Raw genomic sequence first — 27,753 nt, 5'->3', positions numbered from 1 at the left:
GGGACATACTGGGAGGAGAGGCAGTCCTACAGATACAATGGCCCCACATTGTTTAGGGCTTTGAATGTCAATTCCAGAACCTTGAATTAGATTCGGTCCTCTACTGGTCCTCCAGCTGGTGAAGCACAGTTTGAATTTGTGCCCACCACAGGGTCCTAATAACTGTGCCAACTCATTGATACCTTCAGAGAGCAAGCTATGCCAGTCTTCTGTCAGTTCGTCCAATGAGTTGCTGTGGGGCCTTTATTCCTGCAGGGCATTCTAGAAGCCAGTTGGATACATGAGGCTCTGCGGGCAAGCATAAATAGTTTGCCTCCTATACAAGGCAGGTTAGACAAGCCTAAATGGGCCTTCAGGGCATAGTGGTCTGATAATGACACCACAATAGTAGCAGCCAGATCCTTATCTACCATCACCTCTAAAATTAAATCCCGGGTGTGACTTGCTTGACGTGCAGGGCCTGATACAAACTGGGAGAGTCCTAGTGTTGCCATGTATGACACCAGTTCCAAGGCCTGCCTGGAATCAGTATCTCTAATATGGGTGTTGAAATCCCCAAGGCCAATTGTCTGGGGAACTCCAAAGACCAGCCTGATACTATCTCCAGCAGGGTATCTGTTGGTGCATTGGCTGGATGGTAGACCAACCAGATAGGCAAACTCTTCTAAAACATAGTTTGGATGTGGTCTATTATGGGTTTGTACAAAATACTTTTTTTGTGACATCTGAATTCAGAAGTCCCATGATTAGTCAACAGAGAGCACTGAGTACTGCATGTCTCCCTGAGCTTCCCCAATCCTCAGCAGCCATTTCTAACCACAAGCTTATTCTCTGAGGATGCAGACCTCAAATTCCAGTTCCATGGATGGGTAGGGGGAAGGTGGTGAATTCTGCCTTCTATCTCTTCTGTTAGCAGAGCTCTATTGAAAGAGAGGCAGAAGAAAGTGATTTTGTACCCTTTCTATTGCCACTGCAGTCTCCTAACCCACATGGGTCCCTAGGAATAAAGTTTTCTAGAGCTGGAAATGAGGCCTGGCAGGAAAGGGAGAATTGGGAAGACTGGGTTTCCTTACACTGGAACCAACCCAATAACTATAAATAAGATCTACCGTATAAACTCGTGTATAAGCTGAATTTTTCAGCCTTTTTTTAGGCTGAAAAATGCCCCCCTCGGCTTATACGTGGCTCTCTCTCTCTCTCTCTCTCTCTCTCTCTCTCTCTCTCTCTCTCTCTCTCTCACTCACACACACACACACACACACACACACACACACACACACACACACACACACCCCGCAGAGTCACAGTGCATACTCATGCCTCGGGAAGCCTCGTCCCCCTCTCTAACTCAGCGTTCTTTTTTGCAGGCTCTAAGTTTAAGGCGTGGTTTCAGGGAAGCTGCTGGCTTTCTTTTTTGCAGGCTCTAAGTCTACAAGGAAGCTGCCGTTCGGGGCAGCCTGTTCTATGGTTTTCTTAAAAGGGCAATGCATTGCCTTTTAAGAAAACCATAGACCTGAGCCTTCGGGGAGGGCGGTATACAAATATAATAAATAAATAAATAAATAAATAAATAAATAAATAAATAAAGATTAGGACATCTATATACTCAATAATGCTTTTAATAATTACATAAATATATAAATGGAAAATTGTAAATTTAGCTGTAAATAAATCCGTAAATGAATCTGTAAATAAATCTGATATTGTATTGGATGCGAAAAGTGAGAATCTTATATTGCTGAAGCAACATTTGTTTTTAGAAAAAAGTCTGTACAGTCAATTAGATATCCAATGGCTATTCCAAAGCTTTGCTGGGCAAAAGTCCAAACTAGCCCTGCCCACTTTCTAGAAACACTTGGGCACCAGGAAATGTATCAGCCAATACCATGGCTCCCACTGTTACCACATTGGGAACCCCTGCTTTAGGGGGAATGGTAAGATATAGGCCATTACAATTGTTATGACATTCAGTATGTGTAATGTTTAATACAGTTCAGGCAAACAGATATTGGCCGAAAGATCTTGCAGTCTAACATTCTAGCACAGCATTTTCTTGACTGATTAAAATGCTGTCCTTGAAAAAGTTTCTCGCTTGTGGCTTTTTAAACATACATCTGGCCTTGGCCTTTCTCTTCTGATGGTCCTCTTTAAAAGTAGGCATTTGAAACACTTGCAAACTATGCTACGTAATGATGTGCTGCCAGTACTTTTTTGATAAGTCCATATATTTCAAAATCATAAAATAGATTTTGACCTCTGAACGCTGAATAGGCAATCCACTTGGGGTTTTTTTTTTTGTACAAATGTTTTCCTGATCATCTTTGAATTTTAAATCAAAAGAATTTTCTGGCATGAGAAGTCCAGAATTGTTAGTTTTAAATGTTGAAGCTGTGCTGGAATCTTTTCAAGTTTCAGTTTGACTTTTTGGTCACTCTTCTGAATATATCTCTCAACAGAAGATGCTTTGTTCACACTAAATATAAGGGCCTGTTTTTGATTTATGCTATGCTACTGTGCCCATTCTCTGTGGTTCTTGATAATTATAAAAGAGTTTAGTGCAATGGCATTTTTGCTGAGCAAGTGGGTATTTGGTGTGGTATTACAGTTTCAGGGTTGTTGTTTTTTTACAAACTATAGAGAGATAGTCACACATCAAAACTACTGTTTTATATTGAGATTAGCCACAAGAAATAATAACTTCAAAAGACCTAGTAATTTCTAGTGCTGGAAGACTTAACGTTTCAAAAAGTTGTCTTTCACTTAACACAAATAAGTTTTGCTAACAGTAGCTAGGCAAGAGAGTTGAGGTGGATTATATTAAAGAAGCACTACTTGCACATGGTAGCATTCAAGTGAGCAAAATGTTAGACCGAAGACAATGTTGATCATTTAAGTTTGAACATTCTCATCTGTCTGAGATGTACCACTGGTTGCACAATAGAAACAAACTGGAGACAGCAGAGGAAGGAACATATGATTATTACTCTTAGGTGCTCACTTCTTGCAGAAAAAAATTGTATGCTTACTTATGTATTCCCCTCTTTAAAAAATTCTTGAAGCCGTTCACAAGATCAGAATCTACCCAGGCTGATTTTGTTATCTATGGCTAGTCGGAAGGATCATCTCACTCCTATTCTGAAGTTCCATCACTGATAGCCAATACATTTCTGAGTGCTGGTAATTACCTTTAAAGTAATTCATGACCTTGGACCAAAATACTTGAAAGACTTCCTCTCCCAGTGTGTTTATGTGCAGCAGCTATACCCTTTTCAACAAAAAGAATTAAGCAGAATTGTAACTTCATCTGCCTACTGGATCATATTTGTTTTAGAATGCTCCGCTTGGGTCCTAGTGTCTTACCCAGTTCTGTTAGGTAGGCAGAAGGCCCGAACCAGAGCATTCTAAAACATCCTGCCAACCAGGATTAATTGGGGTAAATCAAGGGAGAGTGCAAGGAAAAGGCTCTGCACACTGTTTTGAGAGAGAAATAGTGTGGAGGAAGTATTGGCGTGTATTTTGAGAGACCTTGTTTTAAGGGAGAGAAAGAGAGAATGAGGTGGGGAACATTGATGTGACTTTTGAGAGAGTATGTGTGGGAGGAAGCATTTGTGCCCTTTTGTGTATGTGTGTGGAGGGTGTGATTGTGTGAGAGAGAGCACATGCAGGGATAAGCCTTGTTGAGAGAGAAAGACAGTATGGATGGAGAAAGCCTTTGTGCCCATTGTGTGTGTGTATGTGTGTGTGTATGAGAGAGAGAGAGAGTGGGGGAAGCCTGGGGCACCATTGAGAGATATAAAAAAATGGGGATAGAGAAAGCTTCCATGCCCTTGAGAGAGAAGTGAAATGTAGGGAGTCTAGGGGTACCATTGAGGAGGAGGGAGGGTGTGAGAGATCCTCTGCCCACCCTTCTTCACAAGTTTCTTGTGGATCTCTACTTACATTTCCAATTTCTCATGCTTTGATCTGTACTGGTCTGGATTTGTTCTTTTCATTCCACTAAAGTTGCCATGTCACTTTCTTGCATAAATAAAGGGCCACTGTTGTTCTTGCTGTTGCTCTTTATGCTGCTCTTAAAAGGTTTGATCATGTCCTGTTCATATTTTACCTAATCTTTGATGTTGGGTTTTTCACAGTTCTGTGCATTATTGGTTTAATTCTTACTACTTGTTATTTAAAAGCTTCTGTTAATGAATTGTTATCTCCTCTTCCCTTATCAGTTGGTGTTCCACAGGAGTCCTCTTAGTCCTCTTCTTTATACACTATATACTCTCCCTCGTGGTAAGAGTATTGCTTTATTTATGCAGATAACATCCAGACTTATCTTTCCATTCCATCTCTTTCATTATCAGCTCATTGAAATATCTCCAACTGTAATGCTGTAATTACCATGTGGATATCTTAAGAGCCCTATTTGGGTGGGGGGGGGGGGGATAAACTAATCTCTGGAGCCAGAGCAGCCTTGAACCAGCACAGATGCACTGACAGACAATGCAAATACATGAGTGCCCAGGAGCTGTACAGCTCTGCAATGCCCAACCCTGGAAGCAGCTTCCATGTTTCAGCCCTGATGGCACAGGTCGCTGTACTGGTGTGGCAGGGGACATTCCCAGGGGTGGAGCCGACCTTATTTGGCTTCCACCTGGGGTTTGAGGCCGGAAGTGCTGCGCCCTGGCCCTTATATCTCCCTTTTGGGTGGCATAAGTCCATTGAACCTAGTGGAGGGCTTTCTGGTGCCAAGTTTTTTTTTTTCTGTGCCTCCAGAAGGCCTTCTGGAGGCAGCAGGGCGGTGTTGCAGTGGTGCCGTCCCTGACCACCCAGGGCTCTGGATTGGGTTATAAGTATTTTCTAATTTTCAGTTTCAGTTTATTTTTCTACTGCATCTTTTACATTTTTAACCGTTGGTTTCGTTATTCAGTCCTTTCCAGAAACATACAGTTAGCAGATACTAGTATTGATTTTCCCTCTTTTCCATTAAATCTCAGTCTTTTAGTAAGTCATCCTTCTGCTATTGTGAAGATTCTTTCTATTGAAACTGCAGGAACGTTTGGTTTTGATTTTTTTAAAAATATCTTAATTAATTATGGCAACCTTCTGTTTACTGTTTTCTCCTTGCTTAACTTGTTCCATTTGTTTATATCTGATCTCATTCACCCATTTGATTTATTTTGATCAGTATTACAACCATCTCATTCTTTTCTGGTTCTGATCCCCAGTGCCTTTTTTTACTGTGTTCATTTCAAGTTTCAATTGCTTATTTGAATAACAATGTTCTTACCATAACTGTTGTTCATCTAGTGGTCCTCTGTACAGCCTACATGAAACTGCACTTGTCCAGGACTAACCATGGAGCATTTTGATAGCAAATTAAGAGCTTTAGCCATGTATGGAGCGCCCCCTCCCCCAGCTTCATTCCTGGACTGGCTACTTTATCCGCCCAAGCTTTTTTCAGACTGTAGAATAAAGACTTTTCATTTATACAGTAACGTTCTTCTTGAAAGGTTGAGATGAAAATATTTGTCGTGGTAACTTGTTACAGTTGATTTGATTGTTTATTTTAGGATTTGATCATTAATTTTCTTTTCAAACATAAAATAAAATACAATAAAATAGCAAAATAGCAACAAAAAATAGCAAAATAGCAACAAAACAGCCCCTGAAAAAGAAAAAAATAAGTTATTCTAGAAGCTGGTTTTAAAACATGCGTACCAATAGTTCAGATTTCAGTAAATTTCCTCGTGCTTTTCTTGATGTTATTTTTAGTTCTTGTTAACATTTTGCAATATGATAAAGACAGTCAAACAGCCAGAATACAAAACTTCAATTCGTAGTAGCCTATGTTCTTGGGAACAGTACCGTATGTTCATCAATTTTTTTAAAAAAATGTTGTTCTTTATTTGCTTTATCATGTCTGCCTCCAAAAATTCACTATCAGTGGACATATGAAGCCCCAGAAAAAGAACAGGAAAATGTATATGGGGGGATTTTTCCGGTTTTTGTTTTTTCCTAAGGATTTTTCCCCCAGTTTTTCTGAAAGAAAAATTAGAACATTTGGGGAGCACTTCTGCAATTGGGAAAATTGGGGAATATTGTAAAAAAAAATCCACTTGTGCTATAGACATGTACGTTTTCAAGAATGGTTATTTTTGTAAATGTAAATAATTTTGCTATAATGGGTTTAATGATAGTACATTGGTAAAGCATTCAGTGTTTTCAGTGTTATGATGTTTAGCTCAATATCCAAACATCCTGGCACTCCTACCTATTGTGACTCTATGAACAAGTTTCTATACAATAATGTTCTTTTTCAAACTATAGAATTTGTTTTTTAACCTCAGCTTTTTCTCCAATTTCTCAGATGGCAAAAATTAAATATACATATGCTATAGTGGCATTAGGTACAGCAGTTTGAAACCCATTCTCACGTTTTGGGTATATTTAATTTTTTTTATCTGAAAATGAAAACTAGGCCAAAAAGTACAATTGTATGTTCAAACAGTTATAAATTATACATTTTATATTGTTAAATCAGTAACAGAAAATTAGGTTTGATAGAAAAGTAAGTATTGCTTGTATTAAAATTTCCTTCAAATTTATGTCTTTCCCCCCCAGAAAGATACTCCCTCCCCCCATGGCTTTAAAATTTCTCAAAATGTTACGTCTCTAACAATTATTACATTGCTTTGGAATTTTTAATTCATTTACATGGTCTTCATTAAGATCTGAAAAATTATAACCTCTGCAGTGTGTCAAATCACAATTAGATTTTCCCCAATATCTCAATTTGTTAACTAATAACATTTTAAATGTCTGCTGTGTTGGTTCAAATTTTAGTTTTGATATTATTCATAACATTTTGGCTGGATTCATTATATGTGTATCATTTGACTTTTATATGTAGATCTTGTTGATTTTGCTACTGCCAAAGTCTTTGATGACTTGAATGGCTTCTTATTAAACATACTCTTTGCACAGCACTCTGTGATTTGTCAACAAATAACTTATATTGATTGATGGTATTCCTTGCTAGATAATATATGAGTGGTTTGAAATGCATTTTGACATAACTAAAACAAAAAGGGTTATATGACCTAACATACATATAGGGAACATCCCTGAATAGTTAAGGATGAATAGGTTTGCTTATATATTTCATTATATTTTGGTTAATTGCTATAGGGAGTGGAGGAAGTGTGATGTTAATATTTCTGTGTGCATATGAAAGAGATTTCTTTTCAGTGATGAAATAAAGGTCTTAACAATGTAAACTAGTGTGTGTGTGTGTGTGGGGGGGGAAGCTGCAGTGACCAGAGGAGGCGTAGTGAAGGTAGCACTGTCCCCCAAAGGGCTTCAGACAGTGCAAAAGGAGAGGGGAAGCAAAATCCCTCCTGCCACCTGAATTGCCCCATTGCTGCCAATGGCTTAAGGTCTGGGAGCACCATTCCCTTTTCTGGAATGCCAGTACAAGCCAACTAACATTGGCTCCAACTCTGGGAATGCATTGGGCTGCCACCCCCCATGCTGGTGTCCATGTGGGCACTAATGTTACTCCATGGCATCCTGGACTTCTGGGTTTTGTCACCATGGAGCTGGGTGGCTGGCCAACGAAGCCTTTGACCCCTCTGTCAGTGGGGGTATCCCTTGCACCATCAGGAGGAGCAAATGCGTTGGCGTGGCTTTCCACTGCTCCCTATAAGCATTCAACCTCCCCCCCCCCCCAATTGGGCTGTATATCTGGTGGGTTACACATTTTAAAATACACCTTCAACTAGTTGTTACTTGTACTTGAAGTTTCCTAAAGCTACATTCCTGTGAAATCTCTGATAAGGAAATGATTCTGTATTTTTACCAGGGCGTGTGAGAATTTATATTTCTTGTCTTATAGTCACAGTGAAAAACTGCAAAATCTGCTGAAAATGCAAAGTTTTTTGGCTAAATAAAGTAACCCGGAATAGTTTTAACTACTGTTGATATTTGACCATTAATTAAAAGTCTGAAGTACAAGAGAAACTTCTGTGGGCAGCCACAGCGATTTTTCAGACAATTACCAGATGCTTAAAATTGATGTTTGAATGTTTCTTCTCTCAGAGGTTAAAGTGTTTCACATGTACAAAAAAGAATCCCATGTTAAGATTTTTGTCTTTGAGGCCAGCAAACAGTATGCTAATAATCTGAAAGTATTGACCTTGTTGCTAAGGTTTTCCCAAGAAATGTTAGTGAAACTTCAGCTTGAAAACTGTGCAAACACTGATGCTTTAATGCCCAACACCAGTTTCCCTCCTATGAATAACCTTCATTCACCTTTTCCCTCTCTCTCTGTGTGTGTATGTGTATTGAGGCTCTGAGCTTTTGAGCGCACAAATCAGGGATAGTAATGTTCTGAACTGAGCATGGCCTCATTAAAAAAAGAACCTTGAACTGAGCATTGCCTAGAGATGGAGTTAGGACCATGTCTGTGCTCTATCTTTGGAAATAAAAGCATTCTTCATTTTTTATAACTGAGCCCAAAATTCTTGTAACAACAAAATGTATGTGTCTACCCTTTCCCCAAAAGCAGACCACAGCAGCTCTTTACCCTTATCCTTCAGAGCAAGCACAAGGTCCTGTGGATTGGATCAGGGCTGTGTCACTATGAAGGGACGCAGCTATGAAGGGGTGTTTGTCATTCCACACTGGACCCTACTCTTTTAATGGTACCTGATTCATGGCACCAGTTTTTGGACACAACCAGAACTTTGTGCTTACGCCATCATTAAATAAATAGAAGTTTACTCATTTATTATGACATTTATATCCTACTTTTCCTCACAGTTCAAGGCGGCTTACAATAATAGTTAAAAATAATTTAAAACATTTTCCATTAAAACCAAAAATAAAATAGCAAAATAGCAAGCTGCACGTTCCTTTTTCTCCTTGTTAAAAGGTGCATGCTGTTCAAACTCACTCAAAAGCTCTGGGCAAACTAGGGAGCCATTCCAAAGAAAAGGCCCAGGCTCTGGTTGGTACCAGACAGGCCACCCTGAGTGGTGGTATAGTTAACAAACGGTTGCCTGATGACCATAATTGGCTCACAGTGACCTTGCATTAGTGCAAGAAATATAGCAGTGATCATCTTGATCCAAGCATAGGATTTTGGGCTGTTGGTAACACAAGGGAACAGTACTAGGTCCACTTTTCAGACATGGCAATTTCTACCAAGATATAATGAGGTCCATTTCAATTTGCATGTATGCAGCAGTTATCATTTGATCAAGTCTCTTACTGTATTGGTCCATTAGGTTTATGCAGAAGCAGTATTTCAATTAAAATTAGCTTTATTGTGAAATACTTGGTTTCCTTCCCATGTGGTTCATTTTCCATTCTAACGATGCGATGAAGTTGAAATGCAGAATTATTTTCCTTCGTTTTCATAATTTACTAATTTAAAATCCAATTGTTGCAATTCTCAATCACAGATACCTTCTCTTAGGCTCATTCCGCACATGCAGAATAATGCACTTTCAAACTGCTTTCAGTGCTCTTTGAAGCTGTGCGGAATAGCAAAATCCACTTGCAAACAGTTGTGAAAGTGGTTTGAAAACGCATTATTTTGCGTGTGCGGAAGGGGCCTTAATCAAACAAGCAAAGCCCTGCATCATTAGCACAATAAACTACCAGACAACGGAAGTTCAGGAGAGCCTGAAATGGATAGTTTTTTTTTATCTGTCCTAATTGCCTTCTGTTATGCTTCTACCAGAGCTGGAAAGCCTTTGTACAGAAGGTACCATGGCTTATCACTTATGTTGTATGTTAGGACTGAGTATCAGAACTGTAGGTGGAAGTAGGAGAAGGTAATAGAAAGGAGGAGAGACTTTTATAAAAAGTCATCTTGAAACATCCACCTCAAATTGGGACCCGGTGAATGTCCTGGAAGTACCAGGATCAGCAGCTTCATCTCCTTCCTGTCTTGTTGTGACCTAGCCACTGTGATCCATGTAATGGTCACCTCCAGATTAGACTACTGTAATTCAATCTACTCAGGGCTACTCTTGATACTGATCCAGAAGCTCCAGCTGATGCAGAATGCAGTGGCTCAGGTCCTTACGGGGACTCTGAGAAGGGACCATATTCAATCTGTGCTCTGTGAGGTGCACTAATTTCAGGTGGAGTACCAGATCAGATTCGAAGTTTTGGGACCATTGTACCTGCAAGACTGCCTCTCCCAATGCATCCCCCAGAGAGCGTTACGTTCAGCAAGAACTAACTTAGTGGAGGTCCTTGGCCCAAAGGTTAGCCAGCTGTTCTCAGCTAGAGCCAAGGAGCCTTTTTGGCCTTCGCCCCAGCCTGGTGGAACTCTCTGGTCGATTCTCCATGGGGGAAATATCCCGGGATATGCACAGTAGGCATCCCCATTCAAGGAGGGACTCCCCACGGTTCCCAGGCCAAATTCGGCACTGTCCTGGCCCTGCCCTGTGATATTCTCTGCATCCCGGGATTTTCAAAAACCATCAGGAAGGTGGTGTTTTTTGAGAATCCCGGGATGAGGCCAGTATTGTGGGGAATCGTCCTGTGTTATTTTTCCCACTCTGAGTCTCCATTCGAGCCATCAGCCAATCACAGCACAGTGGCCTGGGCATGCTCAGAATGGGTGACTCAGAGTGGGCAGGAACATGCCTTTTTTTTAATATGTTCCTCTTGGCTATGAAGCTACAACCATGCCAAGGAAAAAAGGACATTCAGTACGCCTCTTGACACTCTATGCCCATGGTGGCGAACCTTTGGCACTCCAGATGTTATGGACTACAATTCCCATCAGCCCCTGCCAGCATGGTCAATTGGCCATGTGGCTTTGTGATGATGTATCTATGTAGTCATTATGCGGGGGGAAAGGGAATGTTAGCTCACATTCCTGCCCCATAGCACGGCTTGGTTGAGAAAGGGTGGGCTAAATATTCTAAATAAATAACGGAAGCTCAGCATGTGGAGAGTGAACCAGAAGGCAAACCTCTGTGAAGTAATGAGATAACAAGTTAAAATGATTAAATGTTTTTACAAATAATCAGAAAAAAAATCCAAGATTTAAAATGCTACATTGTTAGTCTTGTACTGAAGGTATTTTTGTTCTTCATCAGCTTGAGTGTATTCACCTAGTCTTCCACTTAGAGAACAGTAGTGCAAGAAAGGGGCATATTTCGATTCCTCTCTCCTGTCCTGAGGATCTCCTGACAGCTCAGGAGGATCCAGACACGTGGAAATGCTTGTTTTAGGAAAGCCCCTGGCAGGCAGCCAAGAATTGAAAAAATGGGTGCGGTTGACTGCATTTTTCTGAAAGGAAGTAAACAAGTCTACATAAGAATTGCTAATTTGGAAAGAGATTGTTCAAGTTCCTTTTAACTTGTGTGAGCTAGTGCTTGGTTTAAGAATACAGTTGTAGTCCATGACCATTTAGCAGTACTTTTGTAATAACCCTTCATTTTTACACAGCAGCTTAGATCTCTGTTCAGTATTCTGCAAGCATTGTTCGTATATCTCAGAAGCCTCATAATCTGGATGGCATTGGAAGACCAGATAATATTTGTTTGCTCCAATGTGTAAATTCATTGTGTAGCAGATCCTTAGTTCACAGGTCATGTTCTTAGATGTTTCCTATAGTAGTTAGTATGGGGGTGTGATACTATATAAAAATTCATCTTACAAAGTCATACCATTTATTTTTGATTAAAGATATTTATTTACAGGCCTCAATGACCATTGTGTGACTGTTATTCATTAGTAAGGTCAGAAGAACATAGTTGTCTTCCATTGCATTTTTAAACCAGAAAATAATGATATAAACCTTCAAGACATACCATATATACTCGCGTATAAGTCGACCCACATGCCCGAGTACCTGTTTTACCTTGTGGAAAACTTATTGACTCGGCTAAGATAAGTCGAGGGTGGAAAATGTGCTGCTGGTACCCTTTGTAATAAAAAAATAGATGCCAATAAAATTACATCAATTAAGGCATCAGTAGGTTAAATATTTTTGAATATTTATTTCAAAGAAAAACAGTAAACTGGCTCTGTAAGTGGAAAAGAGGGTCAACAAGAACAATATGGTATCAACAATAACTTTAAAAGTACAAAAACCTTAGTTCAACCAGCAACCAAGCTTAAACACAAGAGTTGCAAAATCCTCCAAAACTGGATTCCTCATCATCATCTGTATGTCCAAATGTAACCCAACTTAGATTTTAAGAGGGATATTATCAGAAATGGAAAATCTACTATTAGCTTTCATTGTAAACAATGAAGGATGGGGCATCCCCTTTGGGGGTCAATAACTTTGGATCCCCTGACCCACACTTCACCAAACCTTGCTGGTATCATAAAGAGACTCTCCTGATTCTCAGCCAGGTTTGGTGAAGCTATTCAGAGGGTCCAAAGTTGTGGACCCTCAAAAGGGTAGCCCCATCTACTATTAGCTCCCATTGAAAACAAATGGAAATGGGGGCACCCCGCCCCCCTTGGGGGTCCATAACTTTGGATCCCTTGGACCAAACTTTACTCAAATTCTGGCTGGTATCATCAGGAGTGTCTTCTGAGAATACCCTGAAATTTTGGTGCCGCTAGCATAAAAACTGCGCCCCCCTGCTGGCCGGCAAAGTAAAAACACACACAAAATTTTAATGACCCGCATATAAGTCGAGGGGAGCTTTTTCAGCATTAAAAATGTGCTGAAAAATTCGTCTTATACATGAGTATATACGGTAATGGAATTTATTTACTACAGTCATTATGGTTAGGATTGTGGGGCTTACTTTCGATAGAAGGTAAGAACTGTTTTTGTCCACAGTCCTGGTGACATACAATTAGTCTGGTTTACGAATAGTATTCTTGATTTGTTCACCATTATTCGACTTCATGATCAGCCTTGAACTCTGTTTTCAAATCCTGATTAAGAAGGAAATGTGATCAGCTTTAACCACTTTTAATGGTGATAGTGTAACGTTTAATTCTAGTTAAGACTGCCTGGGAAGAGTGCAGGGATTTTTATTCCAGGGGAAAAGCTAAGGAGCCAGTGTGTATGATCCTCTTGGGTTACTCCCATTTGTTTACTCACAGCTGAGCAATTTGTGTGTCTGTGTGTGCGCTAGTACAGAGTAAGTGATAGGATCTTTTTTTAAAAAAAACAAAAACCTGAACCAGATAGTATGTATGTACAACAGTGCTGTATGCATAGATCAATGGCAACAACAAAAATTAGTGGAGTGTTTCTACCTTTGTCTTCTAAAGTAAAGAAAGGGAAAACAACCCAGCTGTTAAAACCAAGGTGAATAGTGTGAAGTGTTTTGTATGAGTGCTTCAAAAGCAAGAGTGGTTTCCTGCTCTGTATCTTACCTGTAAGATCATGATCCTTCTGCTGACAGAAGCAGAGTAAGATTCCTTGCCTATTACCTTCAGCTCAAAATGCCTACCAAAATATAGTACCTGGGGAAACACATAGAGCCAGAGGTCTGCAGGAGGATTATCAGCAACATGCCTTCCCCTCCCAAACCATTTTCCACTGGATCCAACCCTATGGCTATAGTTACGGTTAGTTAGTTAAACTGAGCTTTCTGTGCGCATGTGGACAGTGAGATGAACAAAATGCACCAAGGTAGGTGTGCGCCGATACTCTCGAAAAGGATTTGTACTATCCTATAGGACTCTGTTTATTAATTCTTTTGAAGATGGATTTAATAACTTTTGGAGACATGATGTGGTTCTAGATTATTCATCATGATGGTTCTGGTGTTAATGAGTCCCTTCCAACCAAGCATGGCTGGTCTTAAGTAATGGGCAACAGGGGCAGCTGTCAACATCCCTACTGCTTGTCAGAGGGGAGCAGAGGCGTAGCTCCGGGAGGGGGGAAATGCACCAGGCGCGTGCCCCTGTGGAGGTGTGGCGGGGGTGTTCTGGGATGGGGGCGGAGGACGCACCAGTGCACCGGGCGTTTCCCCCCCCTGCTACGCCTCTGGAGGGAAGCTACTTTCTTGGTGGCAAGTGGCTACTCACACCCATCCGGTCTTAGAACTTAGCTGGCTTCTGGTGACAAGAGCTCCTACCACAGTGATAGTGAACCTTTTCGAGACCGAGTGCCCACATTGCAACCCAAAACCCACTTATTTATCGCAAAGTGCCAACATGGCAATTTAACCTGAATGCTGAGGTTTTAGTTCAGAAAAAACGGTTGGCTCCGAGGCTTGCGTTACTCAGGAGTAAGCTTGGTGGTAGTCGGTGGCTTTGCTTTGAAGCAACCGTGCAACTCTTCCAACGGATGAATCACGGCCCTAGCAGGGTTTACTCAGAAGCAAGCCCCATTGCCAGCAACCGAGCTTACTCCCAGGGAAAGGATTGCACTTTAGTTCTTCACATGAAAATCAGTGGCGTTTAACAGAGCTTAACAGGGTTACCTACACTTCTTCCCCAAAACTAGGTCTTAGGTTTAATGCTAATAATCGTGGCCACAGAGAGGGCGCTGAGTGCCACCTCTGGCACCCATGCCACCACTGTCCTACCACTTCACATGGGACAAGGGTCCCCTTGCTTGGATCCTGATGGCAGGAGATAGGTGTAGGCCGGATAAGTTGGTAACAGGCTTGGTTGGCACGCCTTCATATCTGGTATACTAGGTGATTGCTTAGGAGCCCCTAGTGGATGTGCTGGCCCTGGTAACATACTTTCCCCCCTAACATGGGATTACTTAATGTAAAGAGTACTGGTGATTTCTTTTATAATTTTGATTAATTGCAGGAATTTGCAGTTAAGTGTTCATTTTTTTCCCTTTCTGATAGGTGACTCCTGTTCTGAAAGTGCACTACAGATAATTACCACATCTGGCTACAATGCAGACATTCCTGGTGGTGTACAGCCTGTATCTGAAGATGCCTACAGAATGAATTTGACCAAAGGAGTTTCTATGTCGTTGCCATCGTCACCTTTGCTGCCTCGTCATGCCTACTTGATGCAATCTAGAGCCAGCAAAAAATCTCCAGGTAGTTAAAAAAAACAAAACCCTCTCCATTCTTAAGTTTGGAACAACTTGGTGCTTGATTAATGAAGTACCTCCCAAATCAGTGGTGTTTGTTAACCAGCAGTTTTGCTCTCAATCATATTCTCTAATGTTTTGGTTCAGTTGCTTTCATGCTGGTTTTCTTGCTATTGCAGACTAAAGTGATTTCTTCTAGCCTTTAGCTGGCATTGTGTGGATGATATGATCATTGCAGTTTGGAAAAGTTTTTTTAAAGAAATCAGACAGAAATCTAATTTAGGTTTCATTTGAGAAAGAACTGTCTTCTTGTCTGCTAGATAGCCAAAAGCAGGAGCAAAAATAAAATGTAGAGGTGCTGTTCTCTCTCTCTCCCTCTCCCCCCTCTCTCGCCCTCTTTCTCCCTCTCTCCCTCTCCCCCTCTCTCTCTTTCTCCCTCCCTCCCTCTCCCTCCCTCCCTCCCTCCCTCTCTCTCTCTCCCTCCCTCCCCCCTCTCTCTCTCCCCCCCCTCTCTCTCTTTCTCTCCGCAGTCACTTGCCAAAATGATGGTCATTATTGCCATTGGCTAACTTCTGTGTGTTTTCACGGAACAGTGTTCATAATGTATCCCAAAAGCGTAGCTTTCAAAATACTCTTTTGCCTTTTGGGCATCAATATTTCATAAAGCACCTGTCAAGAATTCATTTTAGTCAAATGTTCCTTGTGCCATCTGTTATACAGTACCAACTCATGCATTTCTTTTTTCAGGGATAGTAGATTATAATTTTTTTAGCCATGATGCTTTTAAAAATTACGTTTTCTAAAGTGGCCGAAAGTTCTTCAGCTAACACATCAGTTAGGTTTGCTGACTTTATTTGACTCTTGAAATTGTGTCCAGTGTATTTAAAGAACAAAAAAGAAAATCCTTGAGGTTTCCAAGAAATTTTCAAGTTTCAAACTGTTCACATTTTCATCAGTTGGAAAGCACTGTTTAACGGGACTGGATAATATAATCTTTATGGAGCATCATGTCTATAGTAATCCTGCCTTTTTAAAAACTTTTGATAAATCACCCCCTTATGCTAATTCTAAATCATAAACAAGTTTCTCCTCCTTTTGGAAATGTTGTGATCCAAGGAGGAGGGAGTATAAAAAACAATGTAGAATCTTATTATGTTGATATGTTCTGTGCTCTTAATTTTCTACAAATATTCATAGAGATAAAACAGTCATATTTAGTGTAATATTTACCAGAATACCCGATGATGATGATAACGATGGTGTGGCAGTAACTCTAGTAGCACATATGATAATTTCAGGACTTCGTACTTTTGCATGACAATGTTAACTTTTTGGTCCTGTAGAGTAAAAAGTATTCATTTACAAAAGAAGTTGGCCAATGGGGTTTTGCCATTAAAAATTCAAGCATGCTTTAATATATGTGTTTTTCATTACATGTTTTGTGTATACAATGTATCTTATGCCAGTTGGTTGCAAACTGTGAACAGCAGTTGCTTTGGGCATTTGCTATTGGTATTTTGTTTATGCATGCTGTGTGGTTGGTAATAAGTTAATTGATTCTGCATCTATCTACATGTTCCCTGGATAAGCATCAAGATATGTACATGTTCAAACATTAACTGGTATTTGTAAATTCTCCCTTTCTGAAAGAAAAAGTGGATAGCAGTACATCTCTGGCTGGGGGTGGTTGGGTGAGTGAGGGGGTGGTAGTAAAACCAAGCAGTCAAAAGAGATATTGAACAGGGGAATAGGAGATGAACAACAAATAGAAAAGAGGCAGCAAATGGAAGATGTGTGGAAAAGAGGCAAAGAGGCAAAGAGGAGTAGCCAGATGAGGGGGTATTCTGGAACAGAAGAGTAGCAAACATGGCAAATGGGGAGCGCAAGGGAGAGAGCAGCAAGTACTTCTTTGATGCCTTATCTCCCCCCCCCCCCCACACACACATTCTTTACATACTCCCCTTTGTAGGTACTTATTTTCTTTTGCTATTCTTCTCAGCTGAGTACTGCTTAAAGTACTCCTGAATTCTGTTCAATGTATCTCCTGAATTTAAAGGATTAAATTATGTAGTTTTGATGAATAAAAGTGGCCCTTTCTAATATATAATACCTGTGTATTTAGGAAAATACACGAAGGCATTTGTGGTTTAGGAAAATGGATGCTGACATTGTCAAAAAGAATTCATAGCCATGACGAAATCCAATCCTAACATGTGTGCGAGCACCAGTAGCCCATTGGCTGTTTCAATCTGTTCTAATGTGAGAGGAAGTAACTTGTACTCTTCATTATTAGAAATAAAGGGTTTTGTTAAATTAAACGGTTTCCCCTTAATTGTGTTGTTAAATTTAAAGAACACCCGTAGATGGTGTTATATACTGCTGTATCTTTTACAAGATAGATAACGCTTGGAGATTTCTCCCCTTTATTACTTTATTAATTTGAGTGTTTTCCTGTGTTTATTATTTCACATTTTGCTTTTATATTGGCATATGAACAGAACTTGTAGTGAGTCAGAACCAACCTTGTGAATATATTTTACAACTGGAAATTGAAGTAGACTTGGGGAAGTTATTCAAGAAGGAATACAGATGATGTTAATCATATGAAGGTGTAACACTATAGAATTGTTAAAGGAAAGGAGATGAAATTCATGCTAGAGAAAATTAGGTGAGCTCAGTGTATGTTCTTGATTTCTTAGCTATACTAAAGAGGTCAGGAGCGTGACATCTGCACCTGACCTATATAAGAGGAACAGGAATCTTAGAATATGTGGATAAGCCTTCAGAGAAAATTACAATATTCTCTTTACAGCTTGCATCTCTTAAAATGGTTTGCAAGATTCCAGGGGAGATTGTAAAATGTAGGCCATTTGTTCAATTGGAAGACATTGTGCTCACACTTCCTTTCATCCCACAAGTGTAAGATGACTTTTTTTTTTGCTTTTTATTTGAACACTGGTCAATGTTGCAATCAAACAGGATGAGGAAAATACACCCACATAAGAGACAGAGCATTACAGTTCCTGTTCCTGCAAATAATTCATCCATCTCAAAGGTTTCCATATGTTAAGTCTTTTAGGAAATTAAGGACATACTTACATAGTCCTAGAAAAGTTGCCGGTTTTGAATCTTGCCAGATTATCTGGCAAGATCTCTAGAGGACAACATCTGGCACATGGAATTGAATTCTGAGTGAATGTACTTTTTATTTATTGAAAGCATGTATACCTTACCTTTCCCCTGCATCCTATTCGAAGTGCCAGGAGGGCAGGGTTGACACAGATCTTCTCCTTCTTCTGTTAGGTGAAATTTTACATGGGGATCCAGCCCAAAGACTTGAAACTTACCCCAGTACAACAATCCCATGATATGGTGGGTAACCTTGCCTTTCTGCACAGCTGGGATAGAAGGCAAGAATTATCTGATATTGGATTTGGGGAGGGATTAGAAATATGGAAGGAAAAGGAAGGATAGAAAAACATACACTGAATAGGTTTCCAGCTACATGGTTGTGATCTGGAAAACGGCAGGGGAACAGTGTCACTTGATATTACAGGGTTATTTTAAAACATTTCATTTGCCCTTCCCCCCTTTTCCTGCTTTCACTGAAGTCAGAAAAGTGTTTGATTCAGAACAGTGTTTACCAACCTTTTCGATGTCACGGTACCCTTGACCTCACTCTTCATAACTCATGGTACCCCTGCCATCCTCCCACCTTCCCCTCCCAGTGCCCCTGCTTGCACCACCCCCACCTTCCCCTCTCAGGGTGAAGGGAAGAACGGGGGGGGGGGGGAGGAAGTGGCTGCTGACCTTGTGGCAGGCCCTGCCCCGAGCCAGCTACATGTCCTTGCTGGCGCCGGCAGGAGACACCACAAAAGTGAGGAGGGTTAGCATTGCCACGGTACCCCTGGGACATGCTCACGGTACCACGGAACCCTGGTTGAAAATCACTGGGTTCAGAATTAGGCCTTCCTTGCTGAATTGCATCTTTTCTTCCCCTGCTTTTCTGTTCAAAGTGACCATGGAGATGAATATGGGATGTCTAAAATGAGTAATTCCCAAATGTGTGCCATTTTGTGGGGCGGACTGCAATGGAGTTCAAAAGCTGATATAGAATATTTTGATTCATATGGGACACACCCATCACAGGAAGACTGAAATACAACCACCAGTTTATTTAAAGAGAAGGATGTCAACACATTTAAAAATACTTAAAAGACCAAAACAGTTTCAAAAGCTCATGCAGGCATGTGTAAAATCAGTTTGTGTCTGTTTGAGGGGCAAAGCACCAGATGTTTTAGGGACAGAATTCTGCAGGGCACTCTAGACTTTCGGGCTTGTGTCACGATAACCTGAGGTGGACAGCTGCCAGGGTCTGGGTCTTCTGGTGGGAGCCACTGCCACCAACCTCTTGCCCACGAGCGTGTATTTCGATCCTCCACACTTCCTCTTTGTACTCTACCACATTCACTCCCTGCCACCAGCACCATCCAGCATCATTGGGGAAGGTCATGCCAGTAGTTCAGAGTGGTGATGTTTTTGGCAACAGGAGCAGTATTTCTGAACCCAGGCTGGTAACAGACGAGGTCAAACACAATGCCTCGCCGTCAAGCACAGGCATACTGAAGTTGGCCAGCATCTCCCCATGACCTACCCACAGGACCTCCATCTTTGCTGGATTCAGTTTCAACCTGCTAGTTCTCAACCAACCGGCCACGGCCTCCAAACACTGCTAGAGAGCCTCCTGGGCCGAGTCTGGCCAGCTCGCCATTGTAAGGACAAGCTGGGTGTCATCTGCATATTGATGACACCGCAGCCCAATGCTCTGGACCAGCTTAATCAGGGGGTGCATATAGATGTTAAAAAGCATCGAGGAAAGGATCGCCCCCTGCGGCACCACACATTCAATGGGGTACTGCCTGGAACGCTCCTCCCCCAGTGTCACCTGCTGTCCCCGATTCCGGAGAAATGAGTTCATCCAGCACAAGGCTGTCCCCTGTATCCTGATGTTGGCGAGGCGGTGGACCAAAAGGTCATGATCTACCATGTTAAACACTGTGGTGAGATCTAACAACACCAGCAGCGCTGAACCGCCCCTGTCTAACTGGCACCAGATCTCGTCCACAACAATGACCAGACCCATCTTGGTCCCATGACCAGGGTGGAAATTGGACTGGAAGGGGTCCAACCCTTTAGCTTCATCCAGAAACTTCTGTAGCTGATCTGCCACTTCTCTCTCAATTACCTTACCCAGGAACTGAAGGTTTAATACTGGGCAATTTTTGGAAAAATCCTGAGGATCTAAGGTTGATCTTTACAGAAGAGGGCAGACCACTGCCTCTTTTAGCCAACCAAGGAAGGCTCCTTGCTCAAGACAGCCATTGATAATATCCAACAGGTGGATATTTTAGTGTTTTAGTGTTGAGTTATTAAAAGAACAGGTCTGCTCAGAATCCTACTGAGGTCCTTACTTTTAATGAACTAATAATTTTAGGTGTGATCCTGCCAAAGCTGAGAACTTTATTCCTGTTTATTTGTTTAGTCCTGTACTTTTTAGTCCTGTATATAGTGAATTAAGAAGGCTTGAATTGGAATATGTTGGTCTTACATATGTTAATTTGACTTTATCATTTATTTTGTTTTGAAGAAGCCAGAAAAGGCCTTATCTTTATGTTGCTGAATTTTCGAGCCAAGCTGATCACTTATTCTGTTAGTAAGCATATGTATCTTTTCTCCATCGTAAATGGCTGAAATAATGCTTTGTTGACAGTACTTGTTTTTATTGTTTCTCTTTTGGGGCATCTTTATTCCTAGTTCAAATAAAATAAGCTAGTTACTTTTGTGGTAGAAGGACTTTGAAAAAAATCAGTCAATTGGGCTCCTTAATTGCTTTGTAATCCTTTTAGAATTTTGATTTGTGAAGATTTTTTTTTCCCCTCCCGGGAGATGCATTTTGCTGTTGAATCCATGTAAGCATAATAGACGCATTTCTCTTTTATGTTAATGTGGTATGTTTATCTCTGTCCTTTGAAAAATCTAGTGATTAACTCTCGTTGAAAGGAAAGGTGACCTCAACTTTTGAGTTTCCCCTATTCTTTTAGTTGTGACAAAATATTTTAAGTGGGAGCTTTGTACCTTCAAATGACACAAGTAAGGCTCTTTCCTCTTGGAGTAGGCATTTCACCATCTCTAGTTTATTAATCTGTTCTTGATTTAGAATGCCTGCCCATTATTGTTCTCGTTTACTGTATCTAATTATAGTATTGCTTGCGGTAAAGAGAACAGAACAATTGTCTTTTGAAAGGATGTGGTTTCTGTTTATATGGAGTACATTTTAGAGTTGCTTTTATTCTTAGCAGGCTTTGCTATGCTTTTATTTATGTTCAAATAAATATTGAAATAGCACCCTCTGCTGGTATGCTTATTTTAAAATTTATGCATGACTTCAGCATCTCCTGTTATCTGTCTTTCCTAGTATGCTTATGCAACATAAAACATACAACCAGTAAACCAAACTTCTTCCCTGATCTTTCTGTATACTGAAATGTATAAACTAAAAACTGCATATTAAAACAATCTTCTTCAGAGATACTGAAGCCTCTTCCGCACAGCAAATGTATAACAGGTTGCAGTTGTGCTTAAGGAACCCATTTTCCTGTTTTCGCGTTCACATGCATCCATGCAGGCAGCGATTGGAGCCCACAAAATCAACCTGGGTTGCTGTTGTGCCTTCGTGCAGAGACACATCTATTTTTTAAAATTACTTCCCACACATCAGGCACACACAAATGAACCCCCACAGCCATGCCAAGGTCCCACAATACAACCAGCTGCACTTGTGTAGCTATGCAGATGCAAGCTGAATTTTCTTTTTTAAGAAAGGAAAAGGGAGGCTAATAAAGTGCCTCCTGCCTGCCAGTTCACTTGTGAGCAGCTGCAACCCAGGATTTTTTAAAAGGATCACTTGTTTAGCAATTTTTAAAAAACCCGGGTTGGGGAAGATAACATGGGGCAGGCTCGTTTGGGGGGCAGGATCTGTGCGAAGTGTCCCCCCCCCCCAACGGGTTATTTTGTGCCTTACGCTCATGTTTATTGGACCATGTGGAAGGGGCCTGAGCCAACTTTCACAGAATGTACCCTGCCATCTGATAGCCAAGGACCAGATGCTATAAATATGCCCACTAAGAATCTCTTAGTACAGATAATAGTCCTTCACCATCTACCTTGCCACATTTCCACAATTCATGTCTGTGTTTCTGCATCACTAATTCTGATGGTCTTTCTGGACTAGCTCCAAGTATAAAGGTGTTATTTTGTGTATTTGTTAGTGATGACCTCAGCTGGCTTGAACTGCGATGGAGTATTAAGGAGCAAATACTCCTGCTATATTCCTACTCCTGCTTGAAAATCTCTTGTGCATTTGGAAACCATCTGGGAGCTGACAAATAAGAGCTTATCTATTGTTTATCCCCAAATAACACTCCTTAGGTTTATTTCATAAATGAATTTGTTTAGCCCTGGTTTATCCTTTTGATTATGTCAAGAAATTTAAAGGTGTACAGAAAAGAGCAAGAGGCAGTACTTGTAAGAAAGGCAGCCACAGCAATTTTGGTCCTATTTGTTTTTGCACTGTTGTGATATATGCCCCTTTAAACCCAAAGATATGCTAGAAATAATGGAAATGGAGCTTCAGCAAGAAAGGGAATCAGGCGAGATCATCTCTCTTGCGTCAGGGGAAAAGCTGGTTTCATTCAATCTACTGTTCCTCTAATCCTATCGCAGAGATTGCACTATGACTGCATTTATGATGCAAGTCTATCCTCGCTTAACAGTGAGTAGTTTGAATCAGCAAATAGACTAACTCTTTGGGTATGTGGATGTCTTTGGGTATGTGGATATGGGGAAAAAATTGTGCCTTCTACTTATCATATGAGTCATGGATTTTTCTCTTTGGAAGCCGAGCAACAACTTTAAAAGAGTTAAACAAACTCAAGGTAAGTGTTGGGTTTGGGAGAACAAGTAGCTAAATTTGCGAAATAATAACATATCTGATTTTGTAAACTGCTTATTTCTTTATAGTCCTTTCTCATTTCAGGGACTCACAGGCAAAAATGGGGCAACAATGTAGTAAAAAACTGTGTAAGATATACTGTAAATAATGCAAAAACTGGATTAGAAGAACTGGAAGGAAATGTAGTAAAGTGAAAGTAATTATGCAGTAGTACTAGGAATAGTATAGTAAACCTTCCCGATTCACTTTAAAAGTGCTCTTTTGCACAATTTCATTGTTCAAGAAGTTCTTTGTAACATCTGTTTCCTACAGTTCTTGTAGTGAAGTTGCATAGACAGGAATTTTCTCCATCATGCAGCCTTACTGTGAAGGATTTCTCAATTTGATATGTGAGAAACAATAAGTATTGAGCTTATATATTCTTAACAACTTAGTTTGTAAAAAGAGAAAAAAGCTGTGTAGTAATTTCTTAAAATTATGTTGTACTTGAGTTGGCCATATTTCATTCAGTATGTTCCAGAATTGCCCCTCAGAATCCTTAAAAAATGTTGTCTTCTGATTTCTTTCACATATTTTAATCGCCTCCTATAACTTTCAAGTACTGTCTGTGACCCCAACCCAGTCTCAACATGTGTGTGCCTCTCATATAGGATTGTTTCTTTATTCGACACAGTGACTTGTCTTACAGTTGTGACTTTCAAATAGGTTCTGTCCATGGTGTGACATACTTCCTGGGTAGGGGGAGATAGCACCCCCCATAGTATTTTTCCCTCCATCACAGTGCAGTTTCCCATCTATCCTGCTGTACTGGGGTTACAAACAGGAAATTAAAAATTACAAATCAAGGGGTTCTGCACCCAAGCCTGGATTGATAACTGAGGTAAACTGACAGGCACAAGATTGTTTGTTTTTAAAGAGTGAACAATGTCAAAGTTAATTTCAGGAAAAATAACACACAACTGAGATAAATATTAATACTTAAACCAGAATAGTGGGATGTTAAGGTTTCCACAGAGTTGGTTCGGGGAAATAATCCCTCAGGCTGGTTTATAACATATCAACGAAAGCTCTGTGCTGCAATTTAGAGGCACTCTAGACCCAGCAAACCCTGCTAGTCTGCTGACGTCTTTGTATTCTCAATTCCCAAAACAAAGGAATCTTGACTAAATGTCTGATATCTCCTCAGATCTTTAATTCACACACATTAGACTGAACTCTCAGCCTTCCCCTGTCAGATCTTAATTCTTCTAGTCCACAGTTCCTGTTGACTGATTCAGACAACTACATGAATCCCATGTCTCTGTGCTCTAGCTATAATGCATGCACTCTTCAGTTTATGAAAAGGAATGATTCTTATACAAGTGAAATTTCTGTTGTATTCTCAGTCTACATTTTGTTCAGTGTTCCAGATCTGAATCTGCCTTCAAAAACAGAGGCAACTCATTTAAAAATAGTTTCTAAAAACTATTCTAGAGCTGTCTCTTCGCTGTAAGCTGTTAATCAGACTTCTTCTGGTGAATTTAAATTGAAGTAAACTTAGATAATTTTTGATCCATCTCAGCCTGTAAAGATGACAGTCGCACGCTAGCTCCACTGCCTGCCCTATTCAATCGTCTGATTGTGTGCAGGGTACAACCTTGCAGAAGTGTATGCTACCCCATGATCAGTGATGCTGCTTTCCAAATTTTGCTGCTCACAGGGAGGCAGAATTCATGCAGTTCTTTCCCTCACACAGTTGCCCCACAGAGAACCAGTTGATCATGTGGAGGCATGGGTGCGGCCAGCTCATTTGTGCCCGCTCTCCCTCCCTGGACTTCCAGTGATAATGTGGGTCTGTGGTCTATACTGGGCTCTAAGCAAATATAGACCAGGTGTCTTCTGCCTAGAGGGTTAGCACTGGATTCAGACTGGAAAAGATTAGGAGTGGGGTAAGCCACATTCGAATTCGCTCCTACCTCAGAACTCACTGGTTTTGAGTTAGTCCAGGGGTCTGCAACCTGTGGCTCTCCAGATGTTCATGGACTGCAAATCTCATCAGTCCCTGCCAGCATGGCCAATTGGCAGGTTGCAGACCCCTGAGTTAGTCATTCCTTCTTAACCTCAAGTAGAGTTGTAAAGGATAAAATGAAATGGGGCAATCATGAATGGTGCTCAGAGTTCCATCTTGGCATTGGGGTGAGGAGATCTCGGCTTCTGAGGTGGTGGTAAGATTTCATACACAGTAAAACTTGAAACAGTGTAAGGTGGATTTGAAACAGTGTAAGGTGGATTTAGATCTCCCCTCCTGTGTTGCATCTCTTTGCCAAAGGAAGTGTTTTTTAAAAAAACTTGTAAGATGTTTAAACCCATGAACCAGAAAAATACTTTCTCTTTCAAAATGACAGATGAAATCCTTTAAAAATAGTGTTTTAAAAATAATATTGTCACAGTGAATTCCCACAGCTGTAAATCTCTGTTGATAGCTGTGTCAGTTATAACAGCTTTGCTGCTGCGATTGATTGGATTACTAACTAGCACCACTCTTAAGCTTTGATGTTGGAAAAGTACTTTAGAGTGTTTCAGAATATAGAACGTCTTCAGCTGTTCACTCAGGAATACTATCTGGAAATTTGCCCCAAGGCACATTACTGTATTCTTACTACATAGTTGCAAGGTGAGATCTTTGCAAGGTGAGATCTTAGAAACTGACATAGTTTCTAAGTCATTTTGATTCTTGTTTGCCTCAGATTCTACCATCTTGTGCATCAAGTTAAAGAAACTGATAAATATTTGAAGTATAGACACCAGGGTCACTTTCACAGGAAGACATTATCCTGTTTTGAGCCTGTTCCTGAGTGTTGTAAATTGTAAAAGCAGAGTGGAATGCTTTGAAATGGGTCACGTTCAGACAGACTTTTAGCTGTATTAATCTCTTATGGGGACTAGATTTTGAATTTCATATCTAAAACAATCAAAATCAAGCGGGAAACCATCATGTGAGAGAGTTGGGGAAGTTGTTTCTTGTAAACCTGAAGTCTGTATTGGATAATATAGTTTGGACAAAATATGGTATGCTAATGATACATTATTTGTTAGGTATGAATTACATATATATGAGGGTCGCCTCAGATGGAATTCCAAAATGCAGGATATTCCCCTGCCAGCCAGCGCCCCCCCCCCCCCACACACACACACAACAATCATGTTAAGGCCAGTTCAACATGATATTATTAAGCACTTCATTTAATCCTTAGTAACCCTTCAGTGTAGTCCACTGTCTTTATTTGGCAAATATGGACTCAGAGCAAATTTAAAAATTAAAGTCAGGGATAGGAGGAGAGGGATTTAATTTAATCCAGGATTTATAAGAATGAAGACTAAATGGAACTTCCCTGTAAGAGGGAGCATATTTCTTGCAGCAGCAGCTGTTTGCGAGCACTACTAGTCTGTATGAAGTGACTGTGTACTAGGACTATGAGAGAGATGCAGTTGTGTTATACACACTTCTTTGGGAGAGTTAAAAAAGGCAAGGAATGTTTAGAGGAGAAAAGAAAGAGGGGAAGGAAGAATTGTGATTTGAATAGTGGTACATGGGGAGAATGACCACTTCAAATACAGAGGCTCCTGAGATGTCTTAAATCCTTGAAAGAGAAGACAGAGTGTTTGGGAAGGGCCTCCCATCATAGATAAAAATGAGCAGTGTAAGGCCCCTTCCGCACATGCAAAATAATGCGTTTTCAAACCACTTTCACAACTGTTTGCAAGTGGATTTTGCTATTCCGCACAGCTTCAAAGAGCACTGAAAGCAGTTTGAAAGTGCATTATTCTGCATGTGTGGAATGAGCCTAAGCATTGTTGGAAAGCTATAACGGATATAGCAGACTTGCATTGAGAACCTTTAATGCAGGGCAGGGAAACAGGGCTTTCATATAAACTTGAGCTTCAGCCTGTACTTTCACAGTTGAAGCCCTTCCAAGAGTGGAGAGAGGTATGTACTGGTGCTGCTGGATTTGAGAAGGGGACAGGTCAGAGTTAAGAATGACAGGTAGAGTTAAGAATGCTGTGCCATTATAAAGGCAGGCAGGGGGAAGTTTCTACATAGGTTTCCAAAACTACTGTGCATTTCTGGCAGGCTTCTAGTCACCCCTCAAAAGTTGCTTTTGTGGTATCGTATATAGTAGTACAGGACAGGGAAGATCAATCAGAAATAAGATTGTCATGCATAAAACAAAATTAATAGCTATTGTAAATATGTCTGGTTTCAAGTTAACTACTTCTGTCTGCAATTATTTTGATAGCAATCTGTCCCCTCTGCATGTTTTTTTAATGTTCTGATTGAATTAAATGCTGGCAGATCCTTGACTAGATTTCCAAAAAATTTTATTGGTAAATATTAGCTTCCACCTAATTATACTGGGAGTATGGTACAGGGGAAAAGGGGTTTATTTTTTCCCCTCTGGGCCTTTTCCTTAAACTCAAATACTTTCCTGGATCTGAAGTTTGTACTTCTGGGGGAAACATACAAGTACTATGTATTTTTCATCCAGATGGTTGTCAGAACTGTCTGGAAAATGTCATGGAGTCAAAGAGTTAACTGATCTCGCACACCGTTATACTCCTTGCAAGTGATCAAATTACATGTTTCCCAGCTCCATCTAGCTTGCCCCTCAGAAGTAAGGACTCACAGAATTTAGTGAAGGACCATGCATATGGTTACAGTCTGAATGAGTCTGGTGGTGGTGTGATATATTATCAAGCAGTTCAGTATTTAGAT

The 27,753-nt window shown here is 40.6% G+C and overlaps 1 protein-coding gene across 3 annotated transcripts in view; it reads left to right on the top strand.

The window, feature by feature from the left end:
* Positions 1-27,753, top strand: part of TANC1 (tetratricopeptide repeat, ankyrin repeat and coiled-coil containing 1) — a 178,331-nt gene that overhangs the window by 66,145 nt on the left and 84,433 nt on the right. For 2 of the 3 annotated variants that reach the window (XM_048483589.1, XM_048483590.1), the window contains one exon: positions 14,796-14,996. In XM_048483589.1, coding sequence (XP_048339546.1) covers positions 14,796-14,996 — 201 coding nt within the window. Of the gene's footprint in view, positions 1-14,795; positions 14,997-22,851; positions 22,984-27,753 lie in introns of those variants that run through there. The other variant, XM_048483591.1, reaches the window with a different exon arrangement.

The sequence above is a fragment of the Sphaerodactylus townsendi genome, linkage group LG02 (genome assembly GCF_021028975.2).
Source record: "Sphaerodactylus townsendi isolate TG3544 linkage group LG02, MPM_Stown_v2.3, whole genome shotgun sequence".
NCBI lineage: Eukaryota > Metazoa > Chordata > Lepidosauria > Squamata > Sphaerodactylidae > Sphaerodactylus > Sphaerodactylus townsendi.
Note: the sequence above shows the minus strand (reverse complement) of the source record. Positions and strands in the feature narration are given on the sequence as shown.